The 17,861-nt window shown below is 57.0% G+C and overlaps 2 protein-coding genes across 6 annotated transcripts in view; both read left to right on the top strand.

Annotated features, from left to right (window-relative positions):
• Positions 1–4,998: 4,998 nt before the first annotated feature.
• On the top strand, positions 4,999–14,894 carry OPN4 (opsin 4; the record flags this gene model as incomplete). Its single annotated transcript, XM_082643429.1, has 10 exons — positions 4,999–5,142; positions 6,357–6,502; positions 7,569–7,702; positions 8,024–8,227; positions 8,900–9,071; positions 9,514–9,678; positions 10,626–10,733; positions 11,593–11,773; positions 12,921–13,064; positions 14,856–14,894. 10 exons carry the CDS (start codon positions 4,999–5,001, stop codon positions 14,892–14,894), a joined length of 1,437 nt encoding a protein of 478 aa, XP_082499555.1.
• Positions 14,895–17,558: 2,664 nt separating this feature from the next.
• Positions 17,559–17,861, top strand: part of LDB3 (LIM domain binding 3) — a 60,284-nt gene continuing 59,981 nt past the window's right edge. For all 5 annotated transcript variants that reach the window (XM_082611550.1, XM_082611554.1, XM_082611551.1 and 2 more), the window contains exons 1-2: positions 17,559–17,605; positions 17,703–17,818. In XM_082611550.1, the coding sequence (XP_082467676.1) occupies positions 17,726–17,818 (93 nt within the window). In that variant the 5' untranslated portion in view covers positions 17,559–17,605; positions 17,703–17,725. The remainder of the gene's footprint in view (positions 17,606–17,702; positions 17,819–17,861) is intronic.

Raw genomic sequence — 17,861 nt, forward strand, 5'->3', positions numbered from 1 at the left:
TGGGGGGTCACTGGGAACAGACCCAGACACACATTATATGCCAGAATTGTTCTTCACCAAGAACATCTTTGTGTTTCATGTAGATTTCCATTCTGCCCTATGTATCTTCTATACCTGTGCTCTCTGAGCAGTCAGAAATTGCTCTAGGGGGCCTCCCTGGTGGCGCAGTGGTTGAGAGTCTGCCTGCCGATGCAGGGGACACGGGTTCATGCCCCGGTCCGGGAAGATCCCACATGCCGCGGAGCGGCTGGGCCCATGGGCCGTGGCCGCTGGGCCTGCACGTCCAGAGCCTGTGATCCGCAACAGGAGAGGCCACAACAGTAAGAGGCCTGCATACCACAAATAAATAAATAAATAAAATTCATTAAAAAAAAAAAAAAAGAAATTGCTCTAGGATGTCATAAATCAAAGTGGGTACCTTCCTCCCTTCCTCTCTCCCTCAGACAAATGCTCCACTTCATGGGAAACTGCTAAGGAACATGGCTAAGATCAGCTAGAATATTAAATTAAATTAAATTAAATTAATTAATTATTTTTTTTTGCAGTACGCGGGCCTCTCACTGCTGTGGCCTCTCCCGTTGCCGAGCACAGGCTCCGGACGCGCAGGCTCAGCAGCCATGGCTCACGGGCCTAGGCGCTCCGCGGCATGTGGGATCCTCCCAGACCGGGGCACGAACCCGTGTCCCCTGCATCGGCAGGCGGACTCTCAACCACTGCGCCACCAGGGAAGCCCTAGAATATTTTAAAGAAGAAAATTGTCTCTCCTGCGGTTCCAGCATATCACCAAAAGGTCAGAAAAAGTATATAGTAATTCCTAGGGTAGATCGAGTCTCTCTGTGTGCCCCAATTAGAGTGCTCTGTGTGCCAACTAGGAAATGTCAAAGGCACTAAGGAATGAATTTCATGTTTTTTTAAAATTGAGATACAATTGGCACATAACATTATATTATTCTCAAGTACACGACATAGTTCAGTATTTGTATATATTGCAGAATGATTACCACAATAAATCTAGTTAACATCCATCACCACACGTAGTTACAGAAACTTTTTTCTTGTGATGAGAACTTTTAAGATCTAGTTTCTTAGTGACTTCCAAATATACAATACAGTATTATCAACTATGCTGAACACTACATCTTAGGAATTAGTTATTTTATAACTGGAAGTTTGTATTTTTCAACTGCCTTCACCATGTCGCTCACTCTAAATTTCATTTTTTTTTTTTTTTTTTTTTTTTTTTTTTTTTTTTTTGCGGTATGCGGGCCTCTCGCTGCTGTGGCCTCTCCCGCTGCGGAGCACAGGCTCCGGACGCGCAGGCTCAGCAGCCATGGCTCACGGGCCCAGCCGCTCCGCGGCACGTGGGATCCTCCCAGACCGGGGCACGAACCCACGTCCCCTGCATCGGCAGGCGGACTCTCAACCACTGCGCCACCAGGGAAGCCCTACATTTCATTTTTTAAGTCCAGTAGCAAATTCTTGCTTTTGATGGGCTGCTGAGTGTGCCCAAGGTATGTGAAATACAAGACCACCCACTTCATGGGTTTTTTTACACCAACATGCCCCTCTAGGGTGTGTCATCAGTTCTCCGCTTAAAAGTTTATTCTTTTGGCCTTACTCATGTTTTCCTTGACTTTTTGTTTTCTAAGTCCTCTCTCACACCTATTAACTGGCCCTGAGCCCCTCAACAGAAGCCTCCAGCTAAGGGCGGGAGGAAGAGGCCACTTTCTGAGGGGTGACTATTACATAGCAAGCTCACCCGGGACAGCCTCTGTGATGGATGCCAGCCCAGGGCATGGCACACTGCTGTAGTTGTTTGATGAATGCATGGCACTTGGATGGGTATGAAGTTGAAGACCACCAGGCTGGACTCGCTGAAACGACACACATGGACCAGTAGGAATAGCATAGGGGACAGCTCTAAGTGCCTGGGTCAGGACCCTAGGCCAGGAGTGTGAGCACCAAGTGGTGTCCAGCCCAGGAGCCTGCCACAGAATACAGTGCCACAGTGTTATGTAGACTCTGCCCCATGACTCTCCCCCTGCCTGCCCCCCTTTGGCTAGCATAGGCTGCATAGGAGAGAACTCAGTGGGAGCACCCCAGAAGGGGAGTAAGGGTGGAGAGAGCAACAGAGAGAGAGGCTGGCCACAGAGACATTAACAGGACCACTGGTCAATTGGCTGGCTCCCGATGGGCACGCGTGCACTTGGTTGGAGAGGGAGGGAATGGATGGCACTTCTAAGCCCAGGGCAGGTAAAAGGGCAGAGCTACACCTGCTGCTATACGATGTAAGGCAGCAGAAAAGCAAGGATTTTCTGTTTCTGCTTTTATGGTCCCTCCCTCAGGCCACAGGAAGAAGGAAGGGCCCTATCCTGAGAGGGTTTGCCTAGAACCCAGCAGGATCCAGGTGAGGGAGGGTCCAGGTGAGCTGCTGGCCAGGGGCCTACAGGAACACATTCACTGAGACATTTAATATTTCCCTGGCAACGGCTCCAGGGAGTTTCCCAGGAGTCTCTGGGTAACCAGATAGCCCTGGCCAGCCCCAGGTTGAGGAAATTGATCCCCAAGAGTGGACAGGATGGGAATGGCATTACTGTGCTGCCTGCTAGGTCATGCTGGAGGGCAGGAATATCTGCCTCCCTCCCCAGATGCTGGGTGCTACCACCAGACAACAGAAATGCAGGGCCCAGGGGCTTTTCTTACAAGGACTTTCACGACTTCTCTGCAAAGGACAGGAATTCTGGGGCTCAGGGAACATGTATGTAAAGTCGGCATTGGGGGTCTGTGGACAGTGTCATGATGCTGGTTGATCACAGTCCCTCAACAAGTGTGGTTACATGTCTGCTGAGGGCCCACTGATCTAACATCAAACATCATACACCTGCCTCCCTAGCCCCCTCACTGTGCAAATGCCCAGGCCTTCTACGTCACCCCAGGGCAGCTTTCAGCCCTCTCCCTTCCTATGCCCCTAGTACTCCCCTGTGGGTGAGGGACCTGGAAAGCTTTTCCCAACTCCAGCCACGCCAGCAAAGCGTGAAGAACAGACAGTGAGTCAGTGCAGAGCTGTGGGCGAGGGCTCCGAGTACCACAAGGCACACTGGACATCTTCGGATCTCCCTGGCATGGCGAGTGGGATGGTGGGGGGAATGGGTGTGATCACCTATAAACTCCTAGGCCAGGCTGAGCAGAAGGGTGGCTCGGGCTGGTCCAGGAGAGCTATGGAGACTGGCCAGGCAGACAGCTGGCACCACTGCCCACCCAGGGCATAGGACATTTCTCCATGAGCAGCCCCTGGGGTGGGGTGAGAAAATTAAAGAGCAAGGACATCCACAGGTGAAGTGGGAGGGCTGACCTCCTGGCCAGTAGTAGGAGTGGAGAGGACCCACACTGTCTACTGGCAACAGTGGCAGGTGGGGGTGGTGTAGAGGAACGACGCATGTGGGCTCCGTAACCCTTCCCTGCTCTGCTCTGTCAGAGGGAACCACATCTCTCAAGCCCCCCTACCTCTGGCTTCCAGGTAGGTTTGGCCATTGCAAGGCACCTGAGAAGGACAGGAGATCGGGAGAGTGGTGGGCGTTCATAACCCGCTTTCTGCTCACTGTGGCACTTCTGCCAGCAGTCGCGTCCCCACTCAGCCTCCCGCTCCCACCTGTGAGCGCCCTCTCTCTGTGACACCCTGCTGTGCAGCCCCAGCCCCTGGAATCCCACCCTCCTCCTGCTGTCCTCCCCCAAGAGGTAGGCGTGGCCTGGGGGTCCCCTCCACCTCTCTGATACTCACTCAGCTCACGCCAGGCCTGCAGGCCTGGGTGAGCTCCCAGGTCTCTACCAGCTTTATGGGGTTTTTTTTCTTTTTTTTTCAAACTTTCTATTTCATTAAAAAGTTTATGATCAAAGACACAGACCTACTAGACAATGGACTTGAGGATATGGGGAGGGGGAAGGGTAAGCTGGGACAAAGTGAGAGAGTGGCATGGACATATATACATTACCAAACGTAAGGTAGATAGCTAGTGGGAAGCAGCCGCATAGCACAGGGAGATCAGCTCGGTGCTTTGTGACCACCTAGAGGGGTGGGATGGGGAGGGTGGGAGGGAGGGAGACGCAAGAGGGAAGAGATATGGGAACATATGCATATGTATAACTGATTCACTTTGTTATAAAGCAGAAACTGACACACCATTGTAAAGCAATTATACTCCAATAAAGATGTAAAAAAAAAAAAAAGTTTATGATCAAAAACCAACAAACAAAAGATGCCTCGTGATCTGATCTCCCCCCTGATTGTGCTATATCCTGGTGTATCCTCTTAGCTTCTGCATCTGTGACATGGGGGGACCAGCCTTGGTTCTGGATGGGATGGTTGTGAAGGTGTGATGGCTATGTGGGCAGACACGAGGGGAGGGTACCCCGTGGAAAGGCTGAGTCTAGGCTCCACAGAGCCCTGGAAGCAGGGGGTCTTGGGGGCGGCAGAGGTTGTTCTTGATGAGTTCAGGGAAGAAAGAGAGCCTGGCCAGAGGGGAGGACAAAGTGCAAGGGCCGGAGACTGGCAATCTCTTCTGAGATATACACATACACACACATTCACATGGACACACACTCTCATACTCACACACACACACACACGCACACACTCACTCGCCCACGCATTCACACACGCGTGCCGCCATCATCGGGGACCTGCCTGAGGGAGCCGAGGTGCCAAGTGACTGGGCACGTACACTCCCAGCTCCACTACTTAAAGGTGGGGACAGACCCTGTGACTGTGACTCGCCATAACTGTGACACTCTCTCCTTTGTGCTTCACTGGACACAGAGCAGCCACCAGCCCCAAGAACAGCTCCAGGCTGGGTCTACGCCGGACACAGGAGCAGGCGGCCGGTGGACCGCGAAGGGGTGCTGAGGATGGAGGAACGTTGGGAGGCTGGGCACAGCTAATACCCTGAGCTTCCCGTGCCCTTGACTTCTCTGTGGGCTTGAGAAGGGCCACCCCACATCAGGATGAACTCTCCTTCGGGGACAAGAGCCCCACTGGACCCGGCCCAGGAATCCAACGGCAGAGCCACCACAGCTTCCCACAGCAGGTGGGACAGCTCCTGGAGCAGCACCTCCAGCCTGGACCACCCTCCACCCATCAGCCCCACGGTAAGCCTGGGGTGAGCGTGTGCCTCCCTCCCGCTCCCTGGTGCTCTTCCTAGGGGCACACAGGGGCTTTGACAAGGTTCCACAGCTCTGCTGTGGGACCTTGGGCATGTTACTGAACTTCTTTGAGCCTGTCCTACGCGAAGACACCAATAGAGGGGAGTGTGGCAAGTTTTCCTTCCTTGTGGAGAGCATCCAAGGAACAAAAACCAGCCCTGTGGGACAAAGGGCTGGAATGGCACGTCCATTTCTTTCTGAGGGTAGTAGGATGCCCCCCAGAGCCTTCCAGAGAGGAAGGCTGCCCTGGGCCTCTGGATTTGTCCCAGCCCAGAGTGAGGTATTTAGTGCCTTCTGCTGCTTCCATCATCCTAGCCAGGGCCCAGGGCCATACCCCAGCAACCCCACCATTAACTGGGGAGGGATGAGGGCACCCTCAAGACTGTGGGATGCTGGCCTAGGTTCTGGACAGGATGGAAAGGCTCCAGTAGCTACAGGAGCCAGGGCAGGACAGAAATTAAACCACTCCCTTCCCTGGCAAGGAGCTGGGATGGGAGGAGTCTTTAAAGCCTTTTGTACTGGCCTCATAGGATCATGACCTCCCTACAGTGACCTAGGAGGCCTGAATTTTCTTTTTAAGAGACAATTCTTTTTCTCACTCTCACACCAGGTGTCAAAGTCAGCCCTACCCAGTTGTATAGTTGAAGAATACAACCTCCTTCTTTGAAGCTGGGAAGGGTGTGGGACTCCTAAGAAGAGGGTCTCCACCCCACTCTACCTCCCCAGAGTGAACGGGGACTGGAATACCATTGCTGGCTGTCTCGGGCACTTGGGATGGGGCCCATACAGAGGACAGGAACGCACCCAGGAGATGGCTCTGCCTTCTCCCCAAGGAAAGATAAAGTCACTCCAGCCATGTCCCTGCTTGCCAAACATGTGTCTGTCTGTCCTACCAGCCTCCAAAGGTGATCTGAGCACACTTCTAGAAGACTTTTGCATCTGGGCCATGGTATAGGAACTTGGGCTCAACTTTAGGAGACCTGTGTTTCCATTCCAGCTCAGCCACTTGCTAGCTGTGTGGGCAAACGGCTTTGCCACTCTGAGCCTGCCCCCCTGCGGCAGTTTTTTACCTGCCCCATTGGGAACCCTAACTCTTCTTCTCAGGACTATTTGAAGGTGATGGAGTCATGTGATGCCCTTGTTTCTCTGTCTCTTCACAGACAGCCAGGGCTCAGGCTGCTGCCTGGGTCCCCTTTCCCACGGTCGACGTTCCAGACTACGCCCACTACACCCTGGGCACGGTGATCCTGCTGGTGGGGCTCACAGGGATGCTGGGAAATCTGACGGTCATCTATACCTTCTGCAGGTGCCTGGTTGGCAGGATGGGGGCCTGGGCACTGAGGGCAGCCAGCCATGCAGAGACAGGGCAGAACACAGGGTGGAAATTCTGGTGCCAGCTCTGCCAGGGCGCTGTTGAGTCTGGGTGGGGAGGCCAGGGCCAATGGTCTCAGGCTCAGGCCTCCATCTTCAAACCCAGGAAAGGGGCCCAAATGTAATCCAGGGCAGCTTGAATGGCACATTTAATTGGGCCCCAGGCACACCGTCTGTGTAGGGTATGTGTCCCTATGACGCCCACGTCTCTGCCTATTCTGCCCTGCTCTCGGCTCACCTCCACCATCACCTGTCCCCGTGGGCACCCTCCCTCTGCCTCAAAGAGCAGCCCTGGTACCAGGGTCCTGAGTCCTCAAGCCCTTCAGCAACCAGCCCTGGCCACCACCCTTGGCTTCCTTCCCTACCTGCCCCACTCGCCGCCTGAATGGCTGAGACAGGCACGTGGAGAAGTGAACTCCTGGCTCTACCACCTATTAGCTGAAACGACTTGAGCAGGTTACTTCTTTGAGTCCACTTCTCTTGTCTGCAAATTGAAGTTGAGATTTACTTCCTAGAGTCAATGTGATGATTAAGTAAGTTGTTATATGTGCGGTGCCCAGCAAATGAGTGAATCCTGGCTGTGCCACTTCCTGAGTCTTGTGACCGCAAACCACTTCACGGGTGGGAGCCTCCGTGTTCTTATCTGCGAAATGAAATGGGGTGAGGGGGTAGGTGTGAAGATGGATGATTACGGGAGACGAGGTTTGTGAAAGCACCTGGCCTGTGGGCACCATCGTCAACTCCTCTCCCCTTTGCCAGCCCCGAAGGTGAGGGCTGCGGGAACACTGGGAGAAGGGGGACAGGAGAGGCATGAGTTGCTGCCTTGAGGGGTCTCACTTCTTAGCCCACAATGCCAGGCTCCAGAGCTGTTTGGCTGGTACTCGCTGGGCAGCGGGATGGGCCTGCGGGCCAGCAGCTCGTGCCTGTGTGCAAGCATACACGTGTGTGCACGTGTGTTTGAGGGAAGCTCCCCACTCCTGACAGTTTCTGACCCCTCACAGGAGCAGAGGGCTCAGGACGCCTGCCAACATGTTCATCATCAACCTCGCGGTCAGCGACTTCCTCATGTCCTTCACCCAGGCCCCCGTCTTCTTCGTCAGCAGCGTCTATAAGCAGTGGCTCTTTGGAGAGGCAGGTAGACACTTGGGACTCCCTCTTGCTGGAGGGAGGAGGAGGGTTGGGACAGGGGATGTCCACAGTGGAGGGTGGCCCAGATGAGAAGGCGATGTGCTCTTCCTGGGCAAAGAGTGGGTAGTCCCCCTCAGTCTCATGAGTTAGCGAGAGGTTTCTGTGAGCCTCTGTCAGATGCATGTAGGCGGGGTGGAGGGGAACTAGGCCTGCTTTCCTTGAGAGGCAAACGTAGGAGCTGAGTACACGCAATCCACAGACCCTCCTTCCCCTGGGGTATCTGACGGGCTCCCTGCCAAGGACTGAGGTCAGGGAGCTGTGCCCACAGGCTGTGAATTCTATGCCTTCTGTGGGGCTGTCTTTGGCATCACCTCCATGATTACCCTGACGGCCATCGCCCTGGACCGCTACCTGGTGATCACACGCCCACTGGCCACCGTCGGGATGGCGTCCAAGAGGCGGGCGGCGCTTGTCCTGCTGGGCGTCTGGCTCTATGCCCTGGCTTGGAGTCTGCCGCCTTTCTTTGGCTGGAGTAAGTGGGCTCAGGGAATCAGGGGAAGGGAAGATAGGCTGGGAGGGGTACATTCAAGGGGCAGGTAGGTGGACTTGGGTTGACCAGCTGGCAGGAGGGGCCGAGGGACTGCTTAAGTCTCAGAGCAAATGGACATGCAGGGGGCATGACTAGCAGCAGGGGGAACTGAGGCTGTACCATCAACAATCAGAGGATAACCTGGGCTCCCCTCCCCAAATACAGAGGGGAAGACCACGTGATTCCTGGCTGGCGGGAAGTGACAGGTGCATCTGATGCTGAGTTTGCAATGAGTCAGACAGGCAGGAGTTGGGGTGTGAGGCCTCAGCAGGTAGGAGGGTTAGCAGCAAGGCACCCACCCTTCTGAGGCAGGACCAGGAAGCTGGCTGAAGTCTTGGGGGAGTAAGACCCTGGGGCTATGGTGAGGTCTCTCTTCCAAACTGGCAAGATTGGGCAGCAGTGGACTTTGGCAGCAGTGGACTTTGCCAGCTGTCTCCTGCTAGAACCAGCTTGGAAAGCTCCCCTCCACGTGCCCCGGCTTCCTCACTCCACTGGGCAGGGCTGGGGCCGGGGCCAATGTTTGAGAAGCTCAGACCCCACATCCAAAGCCCCTGCTGGATGAGGAGCCTGAGTCGGCACTGCCCTGAAGGCTGAGCACCTGCCCCTGGTTCCCAGGTGCCTATGTGCCCGAGGGGCTGCTGACCTCTTGCTCCTGGGACTACGTGAGCTTCATGCCATCGGTCCGCGCCTACACCATGCTGCTCTTCTGCTTTGTGTTCTTCCTCCCCCTGCTTGTCATCATCTACTGCTACATCTTCATCTTCAAGGCCATCCGGGAGACGGGCCAGTAAGAGCTGGGCATGAAGGAGGGCCTCCATGGGAGGGGGGCTGTGCCCCTTGGCCAGGGCTGCCCGTGACTCACATCTGTACCCACACCCCAGGGCACTCCCAGCCCCAGATGGGCAAAGACCAGCTCAGTACATGTGCTTATGGGATGAGGTGCCGAAAGGCCAGTACAACCTGGGTGCTTAGAAAAGTCTCAGGAGACACGGTCTTCTGAAGTGTGGGCCTTCAGCCTTGGTCAGGGGGTGTGGGGGAAAGAGAAGACACGAGAGGTAGAAGCGCAGGGAGGCAGCTTAGGCTGGATATATTGGGGAACTTTCTGGGAGTCAGGGTTGCCTGCACTGGAAGGGAGGGCCGGGTCCAAGAAGGCTCCCTGACAGTAGCCATGACCCTGGCACTCACTGCAACCCGAGTGGGGTCAGACCCAGATTCTGCATGCTTCCTAGAGCTCTCCAGACTTTCGGGGCCAGCGAGGGTGGTGGTGAGTGCCCCTGGCAACGGCAGCGTCTGCAGAATGAGTGGAAAATGGCCAAGATCGAGCTGTTGGTCATCCTTCTCTTCGTGCTCTCCTGGGCCCCCTACTCCACTGTGGCCCTGATGGGCTTTGCTGGGTGAGCAGTGGCTAAGGGGCTGGGGCAGCGGCTGGAAGGGTGGGAGAAGGGTAAGGGGACCCTGGGGCAGCCTCTCCCTCCCCAGCCCAAGCCCAAGCCCAAGCCAGCCGTCCTCACACCCTAGGTCCAGCCTCACAGGCTTATTCTCCCCCTGCTATGAGATGCCCCATGGGAGCCGGGCCTGTCTCATTCCTGGAGGCACTAGGAGACATGCTGGGGGAGTTCTGGGCCACACTGGGTTTGGTTTGAGGGCCTGCAAGGGCTGCCAGGTCCTGCCAGATCCCTTGGGAATATGCAACTTTCCCTGAGGTTGTGGTTTCCTCTTCATCCAGACTGTGGGCACACAGCCAGGGTGCTACTCACCTCCCGCCCTCTAGTCCTTTGTGGCTAGAGTCTGCGGACTTTGATATCTGCAGCAGCATGGAGGCAGGCCAGACTTCAGGAGCACTTTGAGACAGTGAGAACTATGAATCCTTGCAGGTGCTTGGGTATGAGACCTTCTCCTGGTGCAGGAACGGCCTGGTCCCCTCTGGGGCTCTCCTGCGCAGTTACTCTCAAGGAGTCAGGGGCACAGCAGGCATCAGGGTTCGGCAGGGCATGGGGAGAGCTGGGCAGAGGGCCAGAGTCATTGGGGGTGGGGAGGGTTTACTGCCAGCAGCACAGGCTCCAAGGGACAGTGGGACCTGGCGAAACCCCCAACCTGGCACATCTTCTCGGCGCCCTTCCCTCAACTGCTCCCTGGGTTCCCACTCCCCTCAGATCAGGATTCTTCCTGGCATTTCAGTCCCTCCCCCGGGGATGACTTGGTCATGCTGGTTTGGACCAGGCTGGGCTGTGCCCTGGCAGGGCTTGATTGGCCTATGAAGAAGGTTCCTGAGAGGGCTGGTGGGTTGTGGAGTCCCCAGGGAGGGCCAGCTGGCAGAGGGACCACAGCTTCTCTGTCCTAGGTACGCACATGTCCTGACGCCCTACATGAACTCGGTGCCAGCTGTCATCGCCAAGGCCTCTGCCATCTACAACCCCATCATTTATGCCATCACCCATCCCAAGTACAGGTGTGGCCCTCTGCCAGAACCCAGCCCCAGATCCCCAGTCCCACCCTCATGGGCATAGAGGGCCTGGGCCTATAAATGGGGGCAGAGGCCAGCCATCTTTCCTGTCCCTTGTGTACATGCATTGGGTGGGGAACTCTAGCAGCTGAGAGCAGCCAGTGACACTGGTTGGGATCTGGAGCTGGTGTGACCCTCTCTGCTGTCCCAGCTTCCTAGGAGGCTCAGCTTGGAGGGACATCAGAGTTCCCTGGGCAGTGTCCAATACTAACTGGGATTTTCAGAGCTGAGGCCAAAAGGCAGCCAGGATGGCTGACCAGCAGTGCTGCTTGCTACAAAGAGAGGTCCCCAGACAGTGGCAGCCTGGAGAGGTCACAGCAGGGAGAGCTCCACTGCACTTCAGGGGCCCTGGCAGAGGCCTGGGGCTTGTTCTGACCCAGAGTGCTCTCTGCTGATAGAATCCCAGCACAGCTGGCCTCTTCCACGAGGGGGCCTTCAGTGCTTCCTTTTGCCTGGTGGTGTCAGTAACTCAGCACCCTGCTGAGGCCAGCTGTAGGCCTTAGCCCATCCAGCTCAGAGGCGGCTCAGGAGCGTTCTTGGTCCCCATTTGCAGAAATGCGGCTTAGGTCAGCCACTCGAGAACTGAAAGCAAGCATTTGGCTGAACGTGCCACCCTAAGGCTCTCCCTCCATGCCCATGGACTCAGTGTCTGTCTGCCCATCCTCATAACCCCAATGTCTTTATGTCCCCAATTCCCCAGTGGCTCTTTGTCCACTCCCATTAGCCCAGTATCAGTCTGTCCATCCACCCCCATCTCCTCAAGTCTGTCTGTCCATCCCCCTAACCCGATGTGCTGTCCTTGCAGAATGGCCATCGCCCAGCACCTTCCCTGCCTCGGGGTGCTGCTGGGCGTGTCAGGCCAGCGCACTGGCCTGTACACCAGCTACCGCTTCACCCACCGCTCCACACTGAGCAGCCAGGCCTCGGACCTCAGCTGGATCTCTGGACGGAGGCGCCAGGTGTCCCTGGGCTCTGAGAGCGAGGTGGTAAGGAGGCTGGGCCCTCACTGACTGGCACCTCGCCATCCTTTCCTCTGGGCGGGGCTGCCTCTGAGACTCAGGGACCCTCAGGAACCTGGGACACTGGCAGGAAGAGCACCTCACCACCACCATCCCATGGCCTTTCCACACACCATCGTCCCTGCCAGACAGGGGCACTGGGGTCAGAGAGGCAACATGTTGGCCCAAGGTCACCCAGCAGCAGGGCCAGGACTAAACATGGGTCTTCCAACTCCAGGCCGCCTCTTTTCCATGCCAGCACTATCCCAGGGCCTTAGAGCCTCAGATTGAAAAGCCTAGCATTTCTGACCCTAGATGGGCCTCTAGAGAGACAGGCAGGAGCTAGCTCAGGACCCTTCATCCTCAGCATTAAGCACCCTCCTCCTGGAGCTCGCAGGATACAGTGGAAGGAGCACTGGCTCTGGAGTCAGGGGACCTGTGTTCAAGCCTGAGTTCAAGTCCTTACTGTGTGAGTTTGTGCAGGTCACTCACCCTCTCTGAGCCTCCGTGTCCTCCTCTGAAAGGGAAAATCATCATGTCTACATCTAAGACTAGATAGGGTGCCCATGGATGCTGACCCTACCGCTGTGGTCAGCCATGGGAGCTACCAGTCTGCCAGCCCCTACTTGGGGCCTGAAGCTCTGATGCCCCCTGATGTCACCAGGAGAGTTCCCTGTGACCTGAGCCCCTGTCCCCAGCTCCTCCATCATTGTGCCTACAGGGCCCACTCTGGGCCTCACCAAGTGCTTCCATGACCTCCTCCCACTGCCCCCATCCCTGAGGGTCTCAGTTGAGGGGCTGAGGGAGGAGCTGTCAGAGGACCCATCCCTGAACTAATGTAGTAAACATCAAGGAGTGAATCTTATCCATTAAGAGGGCCTAGATCCTCATGAAGACATACCCATCCTACATGCTCAAGAAAGCACACAAGCACACACACACATACACACACATCCCAGCACATGCACGCACAGTTTGCAAGGGTTTGGTGACCAGCAACCCTGCCAACAGTATTGTGGGCTTCACCCCAGTGAATAAGTGTAGAGAGGATGGAGAAAGGCCTGGTCAGGGAGGGGGCAGAAGCAGGGATGCAGAACGTCCCCCTCACCTCACAGGGACTCTCCCACTCCCCCAGGGCTGGACAGACACGGAGGCAACAGTGGCTTGGGGGACTTCCCAGCAAGTGAGTGGATGGTCCCCCTGCGGTCAGGGCCCTGAGGATGTGGAAGCCAAGGCCCCTCCCAAGTCCCAGGGACAGGAAGCAGAGGCTCCCGGAAAGGTAACTGGGCCTGGCACCTGCCAATCTATAACAGGGAGGGGATAAGGAGCAAGTAGCCCAGGGAGCGGCCAGGAAAGGGGAGCAGACCCAATGCCCTCTGGGAATCACCCCCTCCCTGCACCTCCCAGCTTTCCCTTGCTCACCTGGGGGTCCTGGGTGTCTCCGTGACTCCAAGATGTTCTAAGCAGGCCTGAGTGTGACTGTGCCTGAGAGTGTCTGTGTGTGTTTGTGTGACCTTGACTGTGCATGTACATAGCAGGTGGTGGCGGCTCTACCGTACTATGATGAATGTACGTCATGTATGTAAATGTGTGTGACCATGTGCCTGGCACACGCATTCTGTCCCTGTGGCACTGTGGGGCATGGGATTGAGTGTGCCCTAATGTGTCTGCTCTAAGCTGTGCATGTGACCAAGTGTGGGTAGCACGTACCTCTCTGTGTTTGGAAACTGGGTATACCTGGGGGTGTGGGGCTGTAATCGGTGTATGTGCTCACTGCGAATGCCCTGAGATTAGGGTATCGCCCAGAATACTTGTGGCTATTAAAAGAAGGCCAGCTGTCTGCCCAAGTGCCTATGGAACGGAATGTTGATGGTGATTAGAGAAGGCCATATTCTGGAACGCTGGAAACGCCGTGCGCACAGGTCCTGAGGCTGCCCTGCCCCTCAGCTGACAGCTCCCCTCCCTGCCCCTCCACTCACACCCACACCACACCCCCAGCTCCCGGGCTGTCTCAGGCAGCAAGACGAAGGCCAGAGGCGCTCCCCTGCCTGTCCCAGAGAGGGGAGCCCTGGGCTGCTCCCTGAAGTTGTGGGACCCCTGCCTCTTCCAGCGTTCCCACCCCAGGGAGTACCACTCCCCAGGTGCCCCAGCCCTGAGCCCAGGAACTGTTCATGACCACAGAGGTCAGGGCAGAGGCCAGCAGCATCCCCCAGGCTGGCTGGACAATGATGAAAGGCACTGTGCCTCTCCTGAAGAGAATACTGGGCTGGGGTGGGGCGCTGGGCAGAGAGGCACAGCACATCAGCAGTCACCTAACGCGTGTGATAAGCACTGCCAATGAGGTATCAGCACACAGGGTGCTGAAAGCAGAGGCAAGTCCCCGAGGGCTCCCAGGAAAGGTGGAGGTAAAGCAGGGATTGCCGGGCAGGATGGGGCCGAGGAGCGGGGACTGGGCGGTTCAGGCTGAGGAAACAGCCTGTACAAACATAGCAGGGTGTCCCGGAACAGAATGTCTCTCTGTGACCCCAGGAGCAGTCAAGGGGCTCTGGGAGCTGGCGGTGGGGATGGAGGAGGGAAGGGGGCAGGAGGTGGTAGGAGCCAAGGGGAGGCCCACTAGGTGCTGTTGTGAGGGGTCTCCAGTCACGAGCCTGGGGGACAGGGAGCCCTTGGAGGGCTTCGCGGGGCACTGAGGGGCTTGGTCAACTTAGCAGATTAGCTGGGCCTCCCCGCAGTGGCTGCGGAAGGACAGGTTGAGTGGAATGAGCTGGCAGAGAGAAGATGGGAGGAAGTCGGTAGGACAGGCAAGGAATGAGGCATTTAAGACTGCAGGGAGAGAGGAGACATGTGGAAGCATGTGGAAGAGGACTGCAGCGAAGGGGAGGATCAGATGGTGGGGGTGAGGAGAGCTCAGTCCCGACCCCAGGAGTCCGAGAGCCTGGGGACATCCCAGAGTGACGGCCATACAACCCCCGCTCTGTCACGCGGTGCCCCTAAACACAGAAGGTCCCTGGGAGACTACTCCCAGTGGGATACTCCTTGAGCTAAACAAATGTCTGCTGTTTGCTTTCAGACCAAAGGGCTGCTCCCCAGCCTGGACCCCAGGATGTAGGGTGCCCATCAGTTTGTCTTTCTGGGACATGCCCATGTCTTCTGGGACATGTGAAACCCCTTCACCTCCCCCTCACACACACACAGACCCAGGATTACCCTGTGGGCCTGCGGGCTTTGGAAGTGGCCCTGTCACGCAAGCTGTGCTGGATTCGCGGCCCTGTACTGCAAAACTCCTGCTCTGCAAAGTGGTCTGCACCCCCTTCTCAGCTCAAGAGCCTGCACCCCAGGCTCAGCCTGAAGAGTGGGCACCCAGGCCCTCCTGCGGCCCGGAACACAGACCTTCACTCGCTGGAACCCGTTACTCACCTCCGGCTTTCCCCCCAGAGTGCTATTTCCACCATGGCCCACCCTCTTCTGCACATGAGCATTTGGGGGCACACTCTCCTGTGTGTACATATTTGCATGCACACCAAGTGCACGAGTGCACACACTGCACCCGTGGCTTGTTTCAAATCAGTGGTCTACTTCATCCCAGGGTGTGTGGCTCTGGCAGGATGTAGAAAAATAAAAAGCGGAGAAGGTCTCCGACAAGCACAGTCTCTACCTATTGGTGCCACCGTGGGAGAGAGACCCGAGGCCTGGCCTCTGATGCCGACAGCAGCCTCTCTTCCTCCTCTCCCTCTGTCCCCGACCTCGTGACTTTCACTCCTAAAACCCCATCTCAAACTGTAGGGAGCAGAGTGGAGGAGGGGCAAAGACCAGGCTTGCCCCCATCCCTACTCCCCGATGAGCTGCTGTTACTGGGAAGCAGCTCACGCCCGGCTTGTGAGTACCAGCTGCTCTCTGGCTGGCTTTGGATCTCCCAGGGGAGGCAGATGGAGGGAGGCTGGCCTTCCCCTTTAAGAGCATCCTTCTTGCTACCCCTCCCTTTCCCCGGAGGCAGCATAAGGCATCAGGCGGTGCTTGAGTCCAGAGAAAGAGCCTGCAGCTCCAGGTACGGCCTAGCCCAGGGTTCCCCATCCCTGTGCGGGATCAGCTCCTTCCTTTCCCCACACTGGTCATGCACTGCTGCTGGATCCTCACCAGCCTGGCAGGACAAACACCCTCCTCCCCTGGAGAGGAGATAAAGCTGGAGTCGGGATGGATGGGATGGGGCCTGGGGGAGGGGCAGAGGATGGGATGCGGGAGGTCAGGGTGCTGGCCATGAGCTGCTGGCCTCCTGGGCCAGACCTAGGCAGGCAGGACAACTGGGCTGCATGACACAGGGCAGAGGAGGTGGTGAAGTGGGGGAAAGAACACAGGTCCCTCCCTGGCTTTTCCACTTCATATTTCTGTGACCTTGGGCAAGTTACCAAACGCCCCTGTGAAGTGGGGACTCCTTCTTGTCATGCATGTTGGATGTGCTAGGCCCAGAGTTTGAGGTGGGGTGTTGGCAGCTGGGAAATTTCTCACACCCAGGCCAGCACTGAGTCCTCAGGGCCCAGCTCAGGCCAGAGACCTCCAGGAGGGCGGAGAACAGAGGGCCCAGTTGCCTTCCCTGGGCCTCAGTTTCCTGAGCAGGGTGGGCCTTGATCTACCTCCAGACCACACAGAGCCTGAGGTCTCTTCTGAGAAAGGGCTTCTGGAGGTATCTTGGCTCCAAGACCACACTGGCAGGAGTCCCGAGGGGCCTAGGCCCCCATCCAGAACATACTGTCTCTGGGTTATGGACTGACCACAACACACACATTTTCCCCTCCCGGCCCCTTCTGGCCCCTTGTCCCAGCAGCTGAGCAAATGGCCTCCTCTCCTCCCTGTCCCCTGCCATTCCGGTGCAAAGGGCACGGGGGCCTGGCATGCAACACTGGCAGCTGGAGCTTTCCATGCTGCTGTCAAGTTTTCAGAGCACAAATGAGACAGGAGAGCCAGGAATAACTGCTAGGCTCCAGAGGGTCTGGAGGGTGGGGGCCTGCCCCAGACCTGCTTTCAGACCCTGCGCTGAGGGTGCAGGCAGGGGGCCCCCACTGCCAGCTTTGGGTATCAGGAGGTGCCTGCCACCACCGGCAGCCTGTTATCTGGCACGAGTCCTCATAGGAATGAGCTCAGACTCCAGTATGGCTTGGGTCTACTACCTGTGTGACCTTGGGGAAGTTACTTAACCTCTCTGAGCGGGACAAGTGGCAGCCTCTCAGGATCTGAGGACATAATGGCGTGAAGGGTCCAGAGCTGAGCTTGGCCATGCCCAGAGCTGCTGCTATTATGATGATTGTTTTTATGGTTGGACAACTCTGGGGCCTGAAGTTGTCCCTTATCTTGGGCCACCATGAGGATAAGGGGCAACTTTAGGGTCCTCACCAGGGAACACAGGGCAGCAAAAACCCAAGTCACAAAGCCCCAAGCCAAGGGAGCTCAGCCACGGTCTTCTGGGCAAGGGGGTGGGTACAGCCAGGCAGAGAGGGCAGCTGGGCAGTCTGGGCTCTCCAGAGGGTGGAGGGAGCAAGGAGAGGAGAACAGGGGGGCAGAGCATTATCACTAACCTGGCCAGGCCCCTCTCCTGCCCCCTGGGGGGTGCTGGGTGCCGGACACCCCTCCCCAGGGGCTATATTAGCCTTGTGAGTCACAGTGGACCGGCTGGGAGGCCGAGGGCGGGCGGGCACAGTGTAGGGTTACAGTCCATTTATGGGCGCAGCAGAGGGCAGATATCAGTGTCGATGGCATTCGTTCCCAGCTATTCTTAGGAGCCTCTCAGGAGCTGCACACAGCCCGGCCAGGCAGAAAGGGACGGAGCAGGCAAGGCCGGGGGGTCGGGGGCAGGCGCCGAGGTACGGGCAGGGGAGGCAGGGTGTGTGAGGGTCCTCTCACTCTACTCTTCTCCCTTCATCCGCAGAGGCCGCCGCTGTCAGCACCGGCATGTCTTACAGCGTGACCCTGACCGGGCCTGGGCCCTGGGGCTTCCGTCTGCAGGGGGGCAAGGACTTCAACATGCCACTCACCATATCCCGGGTGAGTGTGCACGGCCCACAGCCTAGAATCCCCAGGGGCGGGG

This window comes from Mesoplodon mirus (assembly GCF_964341445.2).
Source record: "Mesoplodon mirus genome assembly, chromosome: 2".
In the NCBI taxonomy this organism is placed as follows: Eukaryota; Metazoa; Chordata; class Mammalia; order Artiodactyla; family Ziphiidae; genus Mesoplodon; species Mesoplodon mirus.